Source organism: Esox lucius, chromosome 14 (genome assembly GCF_011004845.1).
Source record: "Esox lucius isolate fEsoLuc1 chromosome 14, fEsoLuc1.pri, whole genome shotgun sequence".
In the NCBI taxonomy this organism is placed as follows: domain Eukaryota; kingdom Metazoa; phylum Chordata; class Actinopteri; order Esociformes; family Esocidae; genus Esox; species Esox lucius.
The window spans coordinates 9305093-9323740 of NC_047582.1; the positions used below are offsets into that span (position 1 = coordinate 9305093).

Sequence of the window (18648 nt, forward strand, 5' to 3'; positions counted from 1 at the left end):
GAGGTAGAAAGGGCAGTGGGATAGATTCAAACCCATGCCCACTGGTAAGCGTGTGGCGGAGTCAACAGGCTGAGGCCAGTTAACCACCCTAGGCCACAGTCGGAATGGTTTCTGATGTCATGCCCAGTGAACATCAAACGAGCGCTTGTTGTGGCCCCTCATCCAGTCCCGGCAACAACACCAGCCACTGGGAATATGCACTTCTCACTTTAGATCTCCCCCTTTTTGAATACAGCACACAGTAAATACTGCCGTTCTAGAACTAAAACATTAGGATTTTATATTCATGTTAAGACGGAATCGATTAACTTTTTTGTTTTATGTGCTACCTTTGTATTTTATGTATTTGTTTGTACCTGTATAGTTGTGTGTAGTAGAGCTATATACTGAAGCACAAAGTTTGGCTCATATTGAATCTCCCAGTGTAACAAAGATATATGTACATTTATAATATATTTGTGACTAACCAGTGAAACCAGTCTTTGTATATACCCATCAGATGTTTTCTGAAAAGTTAAATGTGCACAAGTTGCCGTGGAAACAAAAAGGATATTTAATGTGTATTTTGCTTTCTCTTTGCTAGGAGATTGAACTCAGTTGTTGTATTATAATGAAATATTGACTCCAGGGAACAAACATAACGCACTTGTAAAGATATTAATTCTGTAAGCACATTGTGGACTCTTTGTACTTTACAAATTGTTGTGTCTAATAGTGCGCTGTTTTGTATGTTACACATAACATGGCATCATCTATAAAGGCTTTATAAAGGGTTTGTAAATGTTGATTAACTGTTATATAAACAGTTTACAGATGGAGGAACCAAATGTAAAGTGGTACTGGTTTTCTATGTTCTATATGTTCCTAATGATTCAAAACAAGTAATACTATAAAAAATAAATTCAACCTCTGGCATTATGATTTGCTCATATCCCTCATCTGATGAGAGAAGCTATTGACCACCCATCAATGGTTAGGGGGCATTTACATTTCCTGTCAGAGGTTCAATATCTAATCAACCTTCATTTTTAATCACTCCATCACAAAATATAATGTGGCCAGTGAGTAGGAGACTGGTTCCCTTCTGCCCCACCCCAAGCCACCCACTAACTACCTACTACGATGTTTCCATCTTCCTGACCAGTAAGTACAGAAACTGCTCATGATTCATTCATCCCCAGATACATTACCCCTGACAGAAAGAGGGGAACTAAAATAACCCTTTCCATTTTTAATGAGTTCCCCTCCCAACCAATGTAATGTACGTAGTCAAGCAAAACCAAAGAAAACGTTTCACTAAATAAGGAAGTGGTCCCTAAAACAGATGAGTGCATTAGGGATGTGTTATAGTGCTACTGAATGACAGCTGCTTCCTCAGATTGGCTTTATGCAAAGTCAAATGTGTTCCTCATCAGAGTTGAAAAAAAACACTTGCGTTAGAAAAATCCTTCAGGCTTTTGTGAAAAATATGTTCTTTTGAAAATGTAATTCAAACAGGAAGAATACTCAGGCTTACTCAAATCTTAAGTTTTATAGTACTGGAGGTAATATGCCTGAGATCATGGTAACAGAAAACACTGTAAAAATGTTTTGTGGCTTTTTATTAATAAAACAAAAACCATTGGACATGATCAAATCCGAGCACTAGTGATGGAATAAATAAGTCAAACCAAACCATCAACCTGTGCAAGATCATTCTAAACTTAAAACGACATGGTCCCAAGAAAACACTAAAACATCTGACATGTTTTCACATCTCACAGCTCTTTACACACAATTCATGAGTGAAACAAGAAGGATTAACAGGCGCAACCAGAATCAAGTGAAAGCTAAAACACAATAAACTGAGATAGAAATCTAAAACAGAGTTTTGAACATAATGTGGTTCTTTAACTCCTGTCAGTTATATAACATTACTGGTACCAGCTCTGCTGGTCTGAGAATGAGGTATATGCTAAGCCATCCTCTGTCTCCACTGAAAAGTCATTTAATTTCCCTCCATTGGAACTGATGTTTGGATGTGTGTATCCACAGATACAAGCCGGGTCGAACAGGCAATTGAGATCCCTGTGTGCACATCGGACCTCCCGAATTCATTTCCTGGAACGTGAGTAATTATTGATTGATCGCTTGTAACTAGTTAGTGTTAAGCCCCGAATCAAAACATACTGTATACAAACAGACTTCAGGGTGATCATTTAGGAGTTGATAGAATGGCGTGAATGTGTGTTCCCTCTGAATCTGAAGTTAGGTTGCAACCCACTGAGAGCACCTTGAATGAGGGTCTGAGCACCTTGAGTGAGGATCTGAGCCACAGTTTAAACTATGAGACGACGGGATCCTCTGCTGTGAGATATGGGGAGGTCAGGAAGGCGACAGCGGCAGACACAGGAAATATAAACTACAGAGATGAGAACAAAGACCATAATTGAGAGACATCATATAAAAACTGTCATTGTTTTTGACCAAGTAAGGAGACATAGCCTGGATGTCAACCTACATCGACTGAACTCCTCAACTCTTTTGGGAAAGGGTACACGCTGACACACCCAGGCTAGTGGGGAAGCTGCTTTTAGAGATTTGTAGAAATAGTTCAGTTGTTTGTGCCTGCTGTGTGGGATTTTGTAGCCAAAGTACACGATGACCTCTTTCTAACGGGAACCAAAGTGAAAACCCTGTTTTATAGTTGAATGTTAATGTTGATATAAAGTCATTAGTGTCAGCTCAATTCTGGACATGTTGAAAACATAAGGCAAATAAAAACATGGCACTAAAAAAAGTACTTAAAAACAGTTTGACCTACCAAGCACGTTCTACCGTAGCAGCCAAGAGAAATGGCCAGGTAAAACTACCAATGCTACAAACCTGTCCCTGCAACTATGGGGAACAATAAACGTGACTAGTACCACCGTTTGTTCTTCCACTAGGAAACAAGTTAAATACAAATAAAAATGGACAGAAATTCACACCTAGTGCAGCAGCAGTAAAAACATGGTGTGGCCTTTTTTGTGACATTAAACCGTAACAGTGCATTGACCCTCCTGAGCTAAACAACAAGCCCAAACGAAACGGAACAACCAGAAACTGTTCTAAACAAACACTGAACAACCAGAGGTGAGTTAGGGGGAGGTTAGACATGGTTCCTGGGTCAGAAGATGCCCTTTAGAAACACAGATCTAGGGTCAGTTTACCTTCCCTTGTATCCCAATTATAACCATCGGGGGAAAACACAGAAACTGACCAAAGGTTAGTGTCTAGGGGCAACTCCTTCCTACTCCTTTAGTGTGGGCTGCCAGTGTAGAATGTTAAGTCCCATATTGTCAGTGTGTGGGTCACAGGTGCAGGTCAGTGTTTCTCTTTTGGGCTGAGCTGGGCTCACAGCGCCACCCCTGGCCATGGAGGGGATAACAGGCTGGTTCATAGAGCTACTCGTGGCATTAGTGAGGGAGTGAGTGAGTGTGGAAAAAGAGGAGGAGAGGGCTCAGTGAAGGGAGGTTAAGTCCTTTCTCCCTCTGCTCAGAGGAGTGTTTAGGGCCTAAGGGGGAGGAAGAGAGGGAGGTGTGGAAGAGGATAGCTAGAGGAAAGTGTGCAGCATTTCTGTCTATTTCTCCTCGTAGTCCTGAGATGGAGACTCCAGTTTGTTCTTCTTGCTGGGAGGAGCCTCTTCTTCCTTTTCCTGCCAGTCCAGACACAACACCAGAGGAAACAGTCAGATGATGGGGTTTCAGCTACTTCCATTAGAAAACAGAAACCCAACTATATCAAACGACAGTAGCCGTCTGTTTATTTAAAACCGCAGAAGAGATAAAAAAACATTGTTCATCTGGGTCCTACTGAGATCCTTACACCATTGAGTAAAAGGAGAATGTACTGTATGGTCCAATATAGAGCTCCTCACTGACTACGCCACAGAACAGAGTATAGACTGCCCATGTTACAGTATAGAGTACAAACAGAGTAGAGATCTAGACTAAAGGATTCACGTTATATAGTAAAACAAAGTATGTATCCAGACCGGCCATGTCAGGTATACATACAGTAAACCACAGAGTACCTGAGTGGCTTTGCAGCTGTCTGAGGTGTCCTTGTTTCCTGAGGACGTCTGGCTGCTGTCTCTCTTGTCCCTCTGTCCCCTGTCTGATCCCTCAGTAGACGGGTTGTTCTTCGCTGCACCACAAACACAGATATAAAACACATTAACACTATGACACATTAACACTATGACACATTAACACTATGACACTGACACATCCCTTTAATCACCTGTTAAGTCAGTCATCCTAGTGGTGATAGTTACTGCTCATTCGTCTTAAATCCACTACCAGGAAGGATTAATAAATGTACTACAGAGAGATGTATAGAGAAAAAGAAAAAGGGGGTACAGACAAAAAAAGCGAGGGGTGAGAAAATGAAAAGGGGGACAAAGAGAGAGTTTTATTTTGCACCAGTCAGAGAAAGGTCTCTTGTTAGTAGAGGGGCAGATGGAGGGTTGGCAGTTGAAGCCCCGAGGGTCTGGTCACAGCTGCACTCCCTCTCTCTTTCACAGCAAGATGGAAAAGAGAATTCTCTATCCTTCTATGTATCTCTGTGTGATGGTCTCTGAGTGCTGCCGGAGCTCTTCAGCTAACCAAACAGCAACTGAACATACACTGTTCTCCTAAACCCTAACATTAGCTTCATCCACACCAAGCTACTACAAGTGTAAATAAGATGGGCCACAACAGACAGAGATTTTAGGGAGGTTAATGTTTTTTTTGTGATTAAGATTTCATTTATCCATATTTTTATCATTCTGAATAATTGTATCTATGGCCTAGTCTCATTAAAAAAGTATCAACAGATTTGGGAGAGTTGAAAATTGTGGAAAGCCTTCCTCCTAGGCATCCACGCCATGCCATTCTGTGGGTCAAGGCATGTTTGCTCATCCTCACTCACCTGGCGACCTGTTAGATTTGCAGGCGCTGTGCCACCTGAGGGAGTCGCTAGAGGGAGTCGCTGAGACCAGGTAATCCCTGCCGATGATGCCTCCTCCCTCCCTGGGCGATGCTAGCCAATTTGCATCACACACAGGGCTTCCCAGCCACTTGCCAGCCGGCAGCACAGTAAATTCTCAAACCAAGTCTGTGGTGGTCAGCTTGGTGCTACAAAAAAACGCCCTAGAATGCTGCGCCATCTGGGAGCCCCATAATAGGCAGGGCAATTGTGGTGCTGTGTGTCTCACCCCTCTTGCTGTCAGGGCTCTGGTCGTTCTTAGCCTCACTGCTGTCACCGTGGGATACAGCAGTCTGTTCGGGGGCCGGGCTAGTGCTACAGCTGGTTTCCTGTTTGACGGGGGAGGAGTCAGCAATGGAACTCTGGTTACTGTTGTCATCTGAAAAAGAGGGGGGGGGGGGTTGTTTTGTTCAACCTTTGATTCCATTCCGGGTACACAGTCATACAAACCGACCCACAACTCGGGTCTAGAGTTAAATTCTAGGACACTCACAGTTCATTGTGAGACTAGTAAAATGGACAATTAAGTAATGTGTGTACAATGGACAGTTTGTCAGAGTATTGCAACTATGGACTCTGAATTGAGCCCTACCCACCATGCATGTCCATCATGCCAGGAGAAGAGCTGTTCTCTGGAGTGGTCAGCTCTGATCCGTACTTCTCATCCTTTCCCTTCTTCTTATTCTTACTCTTCTGCAGGACAACAGACAGGGACAGGAAAGCCGGTCACGTACAACACAGTGAACTGCTGTGTGCTTGGGGAGCATGATGAGATACTTTCAGAATTCCGGTCACAGACATATCAATGGAACAGGACCGCAAACTTGAATGAGCTGGGTGTGTTTCTGTTTTTCTATCTCATACGGACAGCAAAACATGGAAAGTCAAGCGATGTGAGTACATTTGGCCGGTACTCACAGTAACAAGAAGTTTATCTGGTTAAGTTTAGGGTTCATTTAAGGGGTGGGGGGGGGGGGTGGAATTACGTACGTCATCTGCTGACTTGGGCTCAGTCACAGGAACCCATTTGAAGATCCTCAGGGATGTATCTCCAACTGTCACCCACTTCTTTTCCCTGGTAGAGACATACATATCATTGATGTACACTCAATCCTATTTTCTGGCCCTTGAGCTACACTTAATCTCCATCACATTGTTAGACAGAAAAATCTACACGTAGACTACATTAAAACAGCTTCAATTACTCCTGGTTAAAAACGTGCTTCTTTTCCATAATACTAAGTGGAATTATGTAACGGATATGATTCAATACAAATGTGGTGTTATTTCAATTGAAAATCAAAACAGTCTGGATTCAACAGGTTGGCCACAATTTAAAGATATTGGTCAGTGCATATGTAAACAAACTTTAGTAGTAGGCTACTAGTTTCAACTCTTTACTTCTATAAGGCTTATTGAATGTCAATTTGCTAATTATATTCAATATGTTCCTTTACTTTCTAATACTGAGTATTTTTTTTAACCGTTATAGTACTACTACGTTTAAATTCATAAAGCAAACAATCCAAAGTAAAAATAAATGGTGCTGAAAATGTATGTAAATTAATTAACATAAAATGTAAAATACAAGAACTTGGTGTTTTGAAGTATTGTAAAAAAAATACTTCATATTTGTAAAACATTGAGACTGACTCATTGCGTGTTCAGCCATGCAGTACTCCCTCTCCCAGCCCCCACCGCGCAATCTCTCTTCGACCTAAAGGGCGACTGAAAGCGCTTCATTTAAAACTCCAGACGGTCTAAAAACTACTCCGACAGTAGAGCGCACTAGTCGTATAGCCCGAAGTGTGTTATTGAATGATTTGCGTCGAGCCAGAGTTCTCAAACAATCGGCTCTCTCCACCAAGCCAGGAGAAAGGAATGGCTTCATGTGACTGCAACGAAATGGCTTCTGGGTTCAACCCACATAAAACCTTGGTGGAAAATTCTCTAAAATCATAGCGATCTGGTTTGTTGGCCCGATATACGTAGTCGCGTACAACACGAGTGCGCCCTGGCGCACCTGAGCAGAGAATATGTCCGAAATTCCCTTTAAATAGCAGCTGTCTTTCAATTGCATGCTCATTCGTTCTCGCTTGTTCGGTCTCCCTCTCCTCCCCCCAACAGGCAAGGCTTTTCTCATGTTAAGTAACGAACGGTGTTTTATTTTTCCTCTTACCATTTCCGTACTTTCTCAATCGCGGCCATAACCCGCTTGATGTCATCTTTCGCCCTGCTCCGGGTCTCCGCTCGGACCGACCTGCCCGACATTGCCGCGGTTGGAAGGCTAGAATATTTTTAAAGCTCGCCGGCAGTTCAGACACAATGCAAACACAGTCCAGAGCGCACAGAGGAGCAAGCGCGCCTGCGCAAAGTAGCCTAGAGAAGAGCGAGTAGAGGCCGCAGCTGCAGAGGCGCCCTGTTTCCCGGCTGTGATCCACACAGGAGAACAAAGACAAACGAAACTGGGGAAAACTTTACTTGAAACTTACTCTTGCCTGGAAAAAAGATAAGCTTACTTTTCCTATTACAACAAGGTGAACCTCACGTTATGTCAACCAAAGTGTGATACATATAACGTAACATTCACACTATTCACACATCACACAATGTAAAAACAAGAATAGCTCTGAAAATGTAAATTGTTCATACATATTTAAATTGTGTATATATATTTATGTGTATATATATATGTATATGTGTGTGTGTGTGTGTGTGTATATATATGTATATGTATGTATGACTTTATTATATTTTACAGAATTACATTTCCATCTCTTTTTTATATAAACCATTAGATTTAAATGTTTTTTTCTAAATTGCAACTGATGTACAGATACTATTTTCAATAGTAAGTATAGGACAGACTTTGTTGAATAACATTGTGAACCATTGAAAATAACAGTCAGAAAGTAAAAATCTAATCTAAGATATATTTTTTTGAATATATTACAAAAAACATTATGGTTGACCTGTAATGTACTGATTCATAAAAGTATTAATCTAATTACAATAATACATTTCCATTGTTGATAACTAGCATTGGCATAATGGGACTTCTTTAACTCTAAAGGCAGCGGCATATTTTGATCCCTAAAAGTGCTAAACAGGGCAATCTTTATTAAAATCTGGAAATCACACAATCATGGAATCAAATAATAGCACTTCAAATTTAAATTAACCTTTTGGCAGCATTATAGTTAAAATTCTACAAAATAAGCAGATATTTAACATTACACAGTCAAATTTAATGTTAGAAAACAAGATGTATGTTTGATACATTTGATCCATTCTCAGGTTTAATGAAAACAAATTCAAATGTTTGTATTTCTGTTATATTCAGAGGCTGAGAAATTGCAGAACTAATCTGATTTACAGGTAAAACCTAAATTGGCCACATATGTGCGCAGAATACTGTAAATCCAATTTGGCTGGTGATGTCATTAGACTTAGTTCTAACATTGTAATGTTAAAGGTTATCAACTCAGTTGCAATTACATTGCAAAGATGAAAGATTCATGTTGGGGGTCAAATGTAAGATGTTGAAAAAAAATCTCTATGCTGCCCAGGGTGGACTGGTGGAATCTTAGACAGGGCTGACTTGTCACATCACTATCTCCCTATGTTAGGTCGGGTGCTTCAAAAATCAATCATGGTTGTTGGTAGGGGAATGTGTTCCCCTCAAGAACAATACTTTCTGGTTGATGTGAGATAAAATTCTGATCAGTGTAGTGACATGTGCTTGGAGGAAACATCTTAATCTTTGACTATCCTGCATTTCTCATCGATGGCACCGAGGTGGATTGTGTGTCCAGCTTCAAATTCCTGGGTGTCCACATCTCCAAGGAGTTCTCCTGGACCCTCAACACCTCACTCCTGGTCAAAAAGGTGCAGAAAGGTGCAGCAACACCTGTACTTTTTGAGGAGGCTAAAGAAGTCCTGCCTGTCCTCCAAGATCCTTGTGAACGTTTGCCGCTGCACAATTGAGAGCATTCTGACTAACTGTGCCACAGTGTGGTTTAGTGATTGCTTCATTGCCAATCGGAAGGCCCTGCAACTGGTGGTGAAAACTGCCCAGCACATCACTGGTGCCCAGCTTCCAGCCATTGTAGACCTCCAGTGCGTGCGTTGTCGGAGCAGGGCACGCGGGATCATCAGGGACCCTTCACATCCAACCCACAAACTGTTTGCCCTCCGGTACAGGTCCAGGTCTCTTCGTTCCAACAGCAGCAGGCTCAGGAATTGTTTCTTCCAATTTACTGTAACCCTGCTAAACTCTGTGACCCAGAGAACTCTGGGACCCATCACTAACCGTACCCACCCCCAAACTTTCAGGGACCTTGTTGCACTACTCCCTTTGTACTATGCTCACACTGCCTTGCAAACTCTCGTAATGGAAGTTTTCAGTTGTTACACATACGTGTCTACCTCGGGAACCTCACTGCTGCTATCCCTGCATTTGAGTTGCACATGCACCTTGCACATTCTTTTACCTCTTTGCACATCTAGAATTGCCATCGTGCTTACATTTTTACAGTTGTTACATACGCATAGTGCATCCTGGTACCATGTGTTCTCCATGTAAGTGACACACACACACACCCGGTCATCCACGTGATGTAAGAGAAAACATGATTCAACAGACCAGGCCACCTTCTTCCATTGCTCCGTGGTCCAGTTCTGATGCTCATGTGCCCATTGTAGGTGCTTTTGGCAGGCAGGGGTCAGCATGGGCACCTTGACTGGTCTGTAGCTACACAGCCCCATAACCATCAAACTGTGATGCACTGTGTGTTCTGACACCTTTCTATCAGTACCAGCATTAACTTTTTCAGCAATTTGAGCTACAGTAGCTCGTCTGTTGGATCGGACCATATGGCCCAGCCTTTGCTCCCCACGTGCATCATTGAGCCTTGGCTGCCCAGAATGTTCACTTGCTGCCTAATATATCCCACCCACTGAGAGGTGCCATGATAACAAGATTATCAGTGTTATTCACTTCAACTGTCAATGGTCATAATGTTATGGAGGATCGGTGTACATGTACTTACATATACTTATAATTTCGTGCCCTCTTCTATTTGCACTTCTGGTTAGATGCTAACTGCATTTCGTTGTACTGTACTTGTACTTGTTCAATGACAATTGAATCAAAGTTGAATCTAATCTAATTTACTGTTAAGATGTTGAGACAAGGCAAAGCCATAATGACAAATTGGACATTAAATTGGGAGGGGAGAAAATTGCATAAAAGGAAAACCCATATATGCTTATATTGTATATACTGTATGTACAGCTCCGGAAAGAATTAAGAGACCACTGCACCTTTTTATTACCTAATAACACCTAATTTTTTTCTGGAGCTGTATGTACATAAAAAGTGGTTTATTTAACAAAAACGTAATATGTCCAAAAATAATTTAGTAGCGATAACTTGTCTCCAAAAGACACAAATCAGTCTCTGACATCTTTTTTGAGGGATATTTGGCCAGTCCTCCTTTCAGAACTTAACCAATTGAGTTAGGTTTGATTGGTTGTTTCATGTCCTTCCACCACATCTCAATTGGATTAAGGTCAGGAATTTGACTTGGCCAATCCAAAACATAAATGTTCTTTCTCCTGAGCCATTCTTTGGTAGATTTGCATGAACGCTTTGGTTTGCTGTTTTTTTGGAAGACTTCTTCCCTGATTTTGATATGCTCAAGAATCTCCTGGTATATGTCAGAATACATTTTTCCTTTGATGATGTTCATTTGAACAGGTACAGAAGAAGAAAAGCAGCACCAGATCTTGACATTCTGAGCACCATGCTTGACAGTTAGGAAACTTCTTCTGGTTGTAGGCAGTGTTGAGATTTTGCCAAACATATTGGTTTTGTCTCAGTTTGGACTCATCTGTCATGAGAGTGGAATTCCAGAAACCTTCAGGTTTGTCCAGGTGGTCTCTTGATTTATAAATAACTTCATTTTAGACATTCCGTGTAACTGTCTAAAAGTTACAAATGTATGCAATGGTATAAGTAGTCATGTACTAACATTTTCCACATTAAGGAATTTGCATTTCTGTTCATTTTATTGCATAAATGGATTTGAAGTAAATTTTTTTGTCTGTGATTTGTTAAATTGAGTAACCTTTATCAAATAATGTGATTGGAATTTAGTTGTCTTAGTATGAGTACTGTGTGCATGATCTCCTTACAAAGCTGGATTATCAAGGATATTCTCTTGACTGACTAATAAAAATAAAGGGATATTCTGGGAAAGTTGCAATCTGAGACAGTTGTGATGAAATCTCACATTGTGGACTGGATGTGAATTATGTTCTTATTATTTGCATTATCTGTAAACATAATTACTATCATATCTCAGTTCACCATGAAATTCAACATTTCAAAGCAAGTGGTTTTCATGAAAACAGCACATACAGGACAAATTGGCACCTACAGGACAGTTTTCGGGGATAATTTTTGACAGCACCACTTTTACAACTAAAGCCAAAAATGTCAGAATGCATCTTTAAAGTAAGCCATTTTGATGGCATTCATTATTCCTAGCAGGGATTTCAGAAGGGTTCTCCAAAATGTGATGTTTTCTTTCAATTTGTCTATCAAAAATTCCAAGTAAGTAGGTTTTGTGTCCATATTTGCATCCATATAAGTTCACTTTTATTCCTGTTAAAATAATAAAAACAATTTGATCAATTCAATTCCAGCTGGAATACTGATTTGGGGTACAGTCATCTACATCATTTTATTTGTGTATCATAGTGTAATAGCCATGTATTCCTTCATGAGACCACATGGTTTGAGCAGGAGGTTTGGTGGCCAAGATTAAAATGTCACAGGATTTTGCATTATATGACTAGGGGAGAAACTTGGAATCATACAGTAGTAAATTTGTGTGTTAATGTAATGTAAAATAATATTTTAAACTTTTAGGGTTACTAATACTGAGCTTTCTCCGCAGGGTGGCTGGGCGATCCCTTAGAGATAGGGTGAGAAGCTCGGTCACCCGGGAGGAGCTTGGAGTAGAGACGCTGCTCCTCCACATCGAGAGGGGTCAGCTGATGTGGCTTGGGCATCTGTTTCGGATGCCTCCGGAACGCCTTCCCGGGAAGGTGTTCCAGTCCCGTCCCACCGGGAGGAGACCCCGGGGAAGACCTAGGACACGCTGGAGGGACTATGTCTCCCGGCTGGCCTGGGAACGCCTCGGTGTCCCCCCGGAAGAGCTAGAGGAAGTGTCTGGGGAGAGGGAAGTCTGGGCATCTCTGCTTAGACTGCTGCCCCCGCGACCCGGCCCTGGATGAAGCGGAAGAAGATGAATGAATGAATGAATGAATAATACTAATATTCTGGTTTTCCCAAAAGGATTTATCAAAATATTGGTCCAGATGTCCTATAACAACATAGTCTGAGAGATATTTGGGAATCAGAGCTAGGATCTATGATCTATTTTTTTGCCATGGATTTTAACAAGAGTAATCGGAATAGAGTGGATCTCCTTGTCAAGATAAGATAGCGGTCATCCTCATCTACAATTAAGAATCTATTTTCCTAGAGGGACCTAGCCAAAATAGTAGCCCATAAATTTAAAATACAATACCAACATGAATACACAGAGAAACAGTTCCTAATACATATATTGTTATGCACAGAGCACCTTTAAAGTCAAATTATTCACTGTGATTAGAGTTATTTATTAAAGAAATGTTTTGTAGCTAATTTCAGGTTATATTTATGATTAGTCTGCTGGTCAATGTATGAACAAAGATTAAATGGGAGTTGTCGAAGTATGGCCATGTAAATTAAAATGTACCATAGAGCTAGTGATGGCCAGACCACTGTCAAGGCAACAGTGACGAGTGAGTTTTGGAGTTTGTAAAAAACCTCAGTGCCCCTTGGTACTCAGGGTCCAGTTATATTTTCGAACTTCAAAAGAAAAACCAGAATTCATTTGAAAATACAAACCTGAGTTGAGCCTGAGCTTTGACACAAGACCCAAAATGTGAGGTTTAAAGGTGAGACACTTACTTAATAAAAAAAGGTATTTATAAGTGGTTACTATATGTCCTGAAAAAATAGTTGGTGAGTAATGGATTACAAGCAATCCGTTACATGTACTTTTGGATTACTTAAATTGAAAAAGAATAGGTGAGCGAAATATTTATGACACTTTGTATATTTGAGTTAATTATTTAATGTTATAAAAACATCTTTATTTGAACCAAAATATGAATTGCGCACCTCAGTTGTGTGTGTGTGATCATCATGCTGGCAAAGGTGGACGCGCACAACCAGTTCAGTGACGGAGGAAGCACTAGTTTAAATGTCTCCGGTTTTGGTTGGTTGGAGTGCTGGTAAAAAAATCTTCGACAATATTAGCCGAGTCATATAAAAGGTTATTTAGTTATCTACTCGACGCATAATTCTCAGAACAATGATAGGCAATAGGCCTACCTGGTGTATCTTTTTCAAGTTTCAATGTTCATTTGTCAACTTAGAAAGGAATTGTTTAATAGATTAGGTAACTATTTGTTAGATAGCTGTAACATGGTGCTGCCTTCAAGAGAAAACATTATATGGAATTGACCAGGACATTTGAGGAGAAAAGGTGTGTTGTGCTCTCTTCCCGTCTCTGAAAATTGTGTTAATTGGTTAACATTGGCTGCTGACGTCATTTACTTTAAGCTAAGAGTGTAGGTTTATAAATCACAGTTTATTTCTTTTATTTGTGTTTTGAAAATTCATCACTGGTGACCAAAATAACCGCAGGTTACATTTGCTCGAGTAAATCTTATTTCTATGGGTGTTCACGATTGCAAACGTCCATTCGCATGCTGGGGTTTTCTGCAACATTTTGACAATGTTGGTTGTATAGAAAATCATCTGATTACTGTAGATATAGTTTATGCGCTAAAAGCAATGGATATCTACATTTTTATATACAACAATGTTAATACCCTTTTCTAGTAATTGCCATTTACTTTTCAACAATGTTTTGAAGCAATTAAAAACATGAATAAAACACAAATAACAGACAGGCTTAAGCATAATTTGACTTAGGGTTATGTTTAGATAAAAAGTCAGATTCTGGAAGATCGAGGTATTGGATTAATTGGAATAACAGACCTTAATATCTGACAGACCTTTAGCTTAATGTAGAGATGTAGCCCAATCATATTGAAGTAAAAAGCCATGGTTTAGAAACCCATTTCCAAAGTAGCCTAATCAACCAATAAGATAAAATGCGAATTCTGTTTTTGGCCAGCTATGTAAACTCTAACATTGATTGATTCCGCAAAAGGTGTTCAGTTGGTAATAGGCTATTCCTTAATTCCTTAATTCAATGTAATCAGATTACTGAGTTTGAGTAATCAAAAAGTTACCTTACTGATTACAAATGTGGACTGTTAACTTGTAAATGTAACGGACCCATCCCTGCCTGGAAACAGTCTACACTTTCAATGGCTCCATTTCAAACTTTGCCTTGACAGCGTTTATAACTTATGTCAATACAGCAATACTGTGTAATCAGAAGAAAACTGAAAACTAGCATTTTATGAACTGACCCCTGTTCAAAAGTCTGCATACCTTTAGTACTTAATACTGTGTATTTCCCCCTTTAGCATCAATGACAGCATGCAGTCTTTTGTAATAGTTGTCTATGAGGCCCAGAATTATTGCAGGTGGTATAGCTGCCCATTCATCCTGGCAAAATGCCTCCAGGTCATGCAAAGTTTTTGGTTGTCTTGCATGAACTGTTCGTTTGAGATCTCCCCAGAGGGGTTCGATGATATTAAGGTCAGGGGACTGTGATGGCCACTCCAGAACCTTCATCTTTTTCTGCTATAAAAAGAGGAGGGTCAACTTGGCCTTGTGCTTAGGGTCATTGTCGTGCTGGAAAGTCCAAGAGCGTTCCATGCACAGCTTTCGTCCAGAAGAATGCAAATTGTCTGCCAGTATTTTCTGATAACATGCTGCATTCATCTTGCTATCAGTTTTCACAAGATTCTCTGTGCCTTTAGAGCTCACACATCCCCAAAACATCAGTGAGCCACCACCATGCTTCACAGTGGTGATGGTATTCTGTTCAATATAGGCCTTGTTGACCCCTCTCCAAACATAGCGCTTATGGTTGTGACCATGAAGCTCTATTTTGGTCTCGTCACTCAAAATTACAGTGTGCCAGAAGCTGTGAGGCGTGTCAAGGTTTTGTCGGGCATTTTGTAACCAGGCTTTTTTGTGGTATTAGCGAAGTAAAGGCTTCTTTCTGGCAACTCGACCATGCTGCTAATTTTTGTTCAAGTATCATCGTATTGTGCTCCTCGAAACATCAAGAGATGTTTCAAGAGATCAAGAGATCCCTGAATTTTCCACTTCTTAATAAGTGATTGAACAGTACTGACTGGCATTTGCCAAGCATTGGATATCTTTTTAAATCCTTTTCCATCTTTGTGAAGCTCCATTACCTTGTTACACAGGTCTTTTGACAGTTATTTTCTGCTCCCCATGGCTCATTATCTAGGCTGCTCAGTGCATCCACGTGAGAGCAAACAAACTCATGGACTATTTATACACAGACAGTAATTGCTATTTAAAAAGGAATTTCACCTTTAATTGGCATTTTCACCTGTGTGTGTCACCAAACATTCAAGGGTATGTAAACTTTTGATCAGGGTCATTTGATTTCTATTATCTTTATGATTTAAAAAGGAGCCAAACAACTATGTGATAATAAATTGCTTCATATGATCACTATCCTTAAATAAGAAATTTATTTTTTCATAATCAGTCATATTATCAAAATCAATGCCAAAAGTTCACAGTTTCTGCCAGGGTATGCAAACTTATGAGCGCATCTGTATATGCTACAGAGGTCCAAAGTCCTTTGGCCCCACCTTCTGGGCAATTTACATATCACAAGACTTAGAAAAAATCTGAACACAGTGTTCTATCAGGCAGTTTCAAACATGAAGCTGCCTGATCTGATGCTATATTGGTATGAATCCTGCATTTGTATGTCTCTGCGCAAATCATCTACGTTATTGGATGCCGAAGCAGTGCCATGATTGAAACCTTGATAAGTTGTCATTTACACAGAAACACCTTGAATTGATCATATTCTACTAGGGATTCCAATAGTTTTGCTGACCCAGACAAATTACAAATTGACCTGTAGTCAGAGATGGGCAAAGATACATCAACATTTATTTTAAAATAAGATTCCAATTATCTTAATTTTAAGTGTATAAAAAAACTACAAAATACATCAGCTACACCATGTATCAAAATAAAGTACTATATTTCTTTATTTTAAAATTACTAAAAATTATTTTACAAGGGAGCATGAAATCACTTTGCAAACCTTCCATCTATCGGCCAATTTGATCTTCGAGTACACTAACTTAGTTGATTAGGTAGACAATGTTTGATAGCAACAGCTTTTCTCCGCCTAACAAGGCATGCAATAAATCTGACATAACAATTGAAATCACTGGCTGTTCCAACTTGCATGAATTTCATCACGGCAATTCATGTGACTCAATATTGTGTATGGCCCCCACATACCTTTATGCACTCCTGACCGCATGCTCCTGATGAGATGGCGAATGGTGTCCTGCGGGATCTCCACCCAGACCTGGATCAAGGCATCCGTGATCTCCTGGACAGTCTGTGGCGCTACTTGGCAGCGTTGGATGCACCAATACATAACATGCAAGAGGTTCTTCATTGGATTCAGGTCTGGGGAAAGTGAGGGCCAGTTAATGGCATCAATACCTTCATCATCCAGGAACTGCCTACATACTCTGGCCACATGAGGCCGGGCATTGTCCTGCACCAGGAGGAACCCAGGGCCCACTCCACCAGCACAGATTTCACCTCGGGTGAGTTCAGTTATACATTTGAGATTCAACAGACTTTCACGTTAGCACCTCCATTCAGGCTCCCTTACAAATTCGGGGACTGTGCTAAAAGAGTAAACAAGGTATTTTCCAAAATGTCAGCAGATTATTGTAGCATTATTAAAAACCTTCTCATCAACACCAATCCACATGTTAAATATTATGTAAAATATTATATGGTCAAAAAGGTCTTGATTTATTAATAATCAATCAATGGAAACGCATTTAATTCTGTGTATCTTCAATATCTCTTTTAATAATGGTCATACAAACTTGAAACCTGCTGCAAATTATTCTAAAATACCTGTCCTACTTGTTCAACCTTTGTTTTAGTGAAAAGTATTTATTGGTTTATTATTTACAAATAAAACCCAATGATGTTTATATATAAAACGTTTTTATTGAATTATTAGATATTTTATTAATTATTTTTTTATAAATATTTTTTCACCAAAACAAAGGTTGAAAAAGTAGGCCACCTATTTTTGGAATAATATGCATTAAGTCTATGAGCATTATTAAAAAATATATTAATTATTAAATGTTTCCATTGATTTATTGATTATTAATAAATCATTAAATACATTTTTGACAATATGAAATGTGGAATAATTTTGAGGATGTTGATTGATGTTAATGAGAGTTATTAATAATACTATTGACATTCTGCAAACTACCTGGTTTACTCTTTTACCACGGTCAATAAATGTGGAAGGGAGCCTGAACCAAGGTACGAATGTGAATGTCAAATGTAAAACTGATTTCACTGTGGTTCTTGCTGTTTTTATCAATAGGCCACCTAATACATGCACTACATTTGTAGCTGATTTTTCAGAATTTCTGTCCATCATTCTTACAAAATATGACAACATTGTGATTTTAGGTGATTTCAGCTTGCATATTAATAATCAAACTGACTAATGCTAAGGAGTTTTTAAATCTTTTAATTCACTGGACCTTGTTCAATATGTAAATAGTCCAACACACAATCATGGCCATATTTTAGATCTAGTAATTACAAAAGGACTTAACATTGAAATAACTCCCATCGTTGTTGTGGCCTTGTTGGACCATTACTGTGTAATTTTCAATCTAATGACTCCCCAAATCCACCTAGTCCTGGGCCTACTCCGAGGTCTCCTCCCAGCTGGACGTGCCTGGAACACCTCCCTAGGGAGAAGTCCTGGGGGCATCCTTACCAGATGCCCAAACCACCTCAACTGTCTCCTTTCGATGCAAAGGAGCAGCGGCTCTACTCCCAAGTTCCTCACGGATGACTGAGCTTCTCACCCTATCTCTAAGGGAGAACCCAGCCACCCTTCTGAGAAAACCCATTTCAGCCGCTTGTACTCGCGATCTAGTTCTTTCGGTCATGACCCAGCCTTCATGACCATAGGTGAGGGTAGGAAAGAAAATTGACCGGTATATCGAGAGCTTTGCCTTCCGGCTCAGCTCTCTTTTCGTCACAACGGTGCGGTAAAGCGAATGCAATACCGCCCCCGCTGCTCTGATTCCCCGGCCAATCTCCCGCTCCATTGTCCCCTCATTCGCGAACAAGACCCCGAGATACTTGAACTCCTTTACTTGGGGTAACGACTCATTCCCTACCCGGAGGAGGCACTCCATCGGTTTCCTGCTGAGAACCATGGCCTCAGATTTAGAGGTGCTAATCCTCATCCCAACCGCTTTGCACTCGGCTGCGAACCGGTCCAGTGAGTGCTGAAGGTCACAGACCGATGATCCCATCAGGACCAC

At 40.2% G+C, this 18648-nt stretch overlaps 1 protein-coding gene across 1 annotated transcript; it reads right to left on the bottom strand.

Moving 5' to 3' along the window:
* Positions 1 to 1584: 1584 nt before the first annotated feature.
* On the bottom strand, positions 1585 to 7577 carry LOC105014792 (B-cell CLL/lymphoma 7 protein family member A). Its single transcript, XM_010877378.5, has 6 exons — positions 7172 to 7577; positions 5983 to 6067; positions 5589 to 5685; positions 5222 to 5371; positions 4055 to 4167; positions 1585 to 3676 (listed from the first exon to the last, which is right to left on the bottom strand). Exons 1-6 carry the CDS (start codon positions 7261 to 7263, stop codon positions 3602 to 3604), a joined length of 612 nt encoding a protein of 203 aa, XP_010875680.2. The 5' UTR covers positions 7264 to 7577; the 3' UTR covers positions 1585 to 3601.
* Positions 7578 to 18648: the final 11071 nt, after the last annotated feature.

What these genes read in the sequence shown, in the direction of transcription:
- LOC105014792 (XM_010877378.5), bottom strand. Translation starts at nt 7,263, where the DNA reads ATGTCGGGCAGGTCGGTCCGAGCGGAGACCCGGAGCAGGGCGAAAGAT. An exon ending in AGCCCAAGTCAGCAGATGAC is followed by an intron (nt 5,686 to 5,982) that starts GTACGTAATTCC and finishes GTTGTCCTGCAG; the next exon opens with AAGAGTAAGAATAAGAAGAA. An exon ending in TGGCATGATGGACATGCATG is followed by an intron (nt 5,372 to 5,588) that starts GTGGGTAGGGCT and finishes CCTCTTTTTCAG; the next exon opens with ATGACAACAGTAACCAGAGT.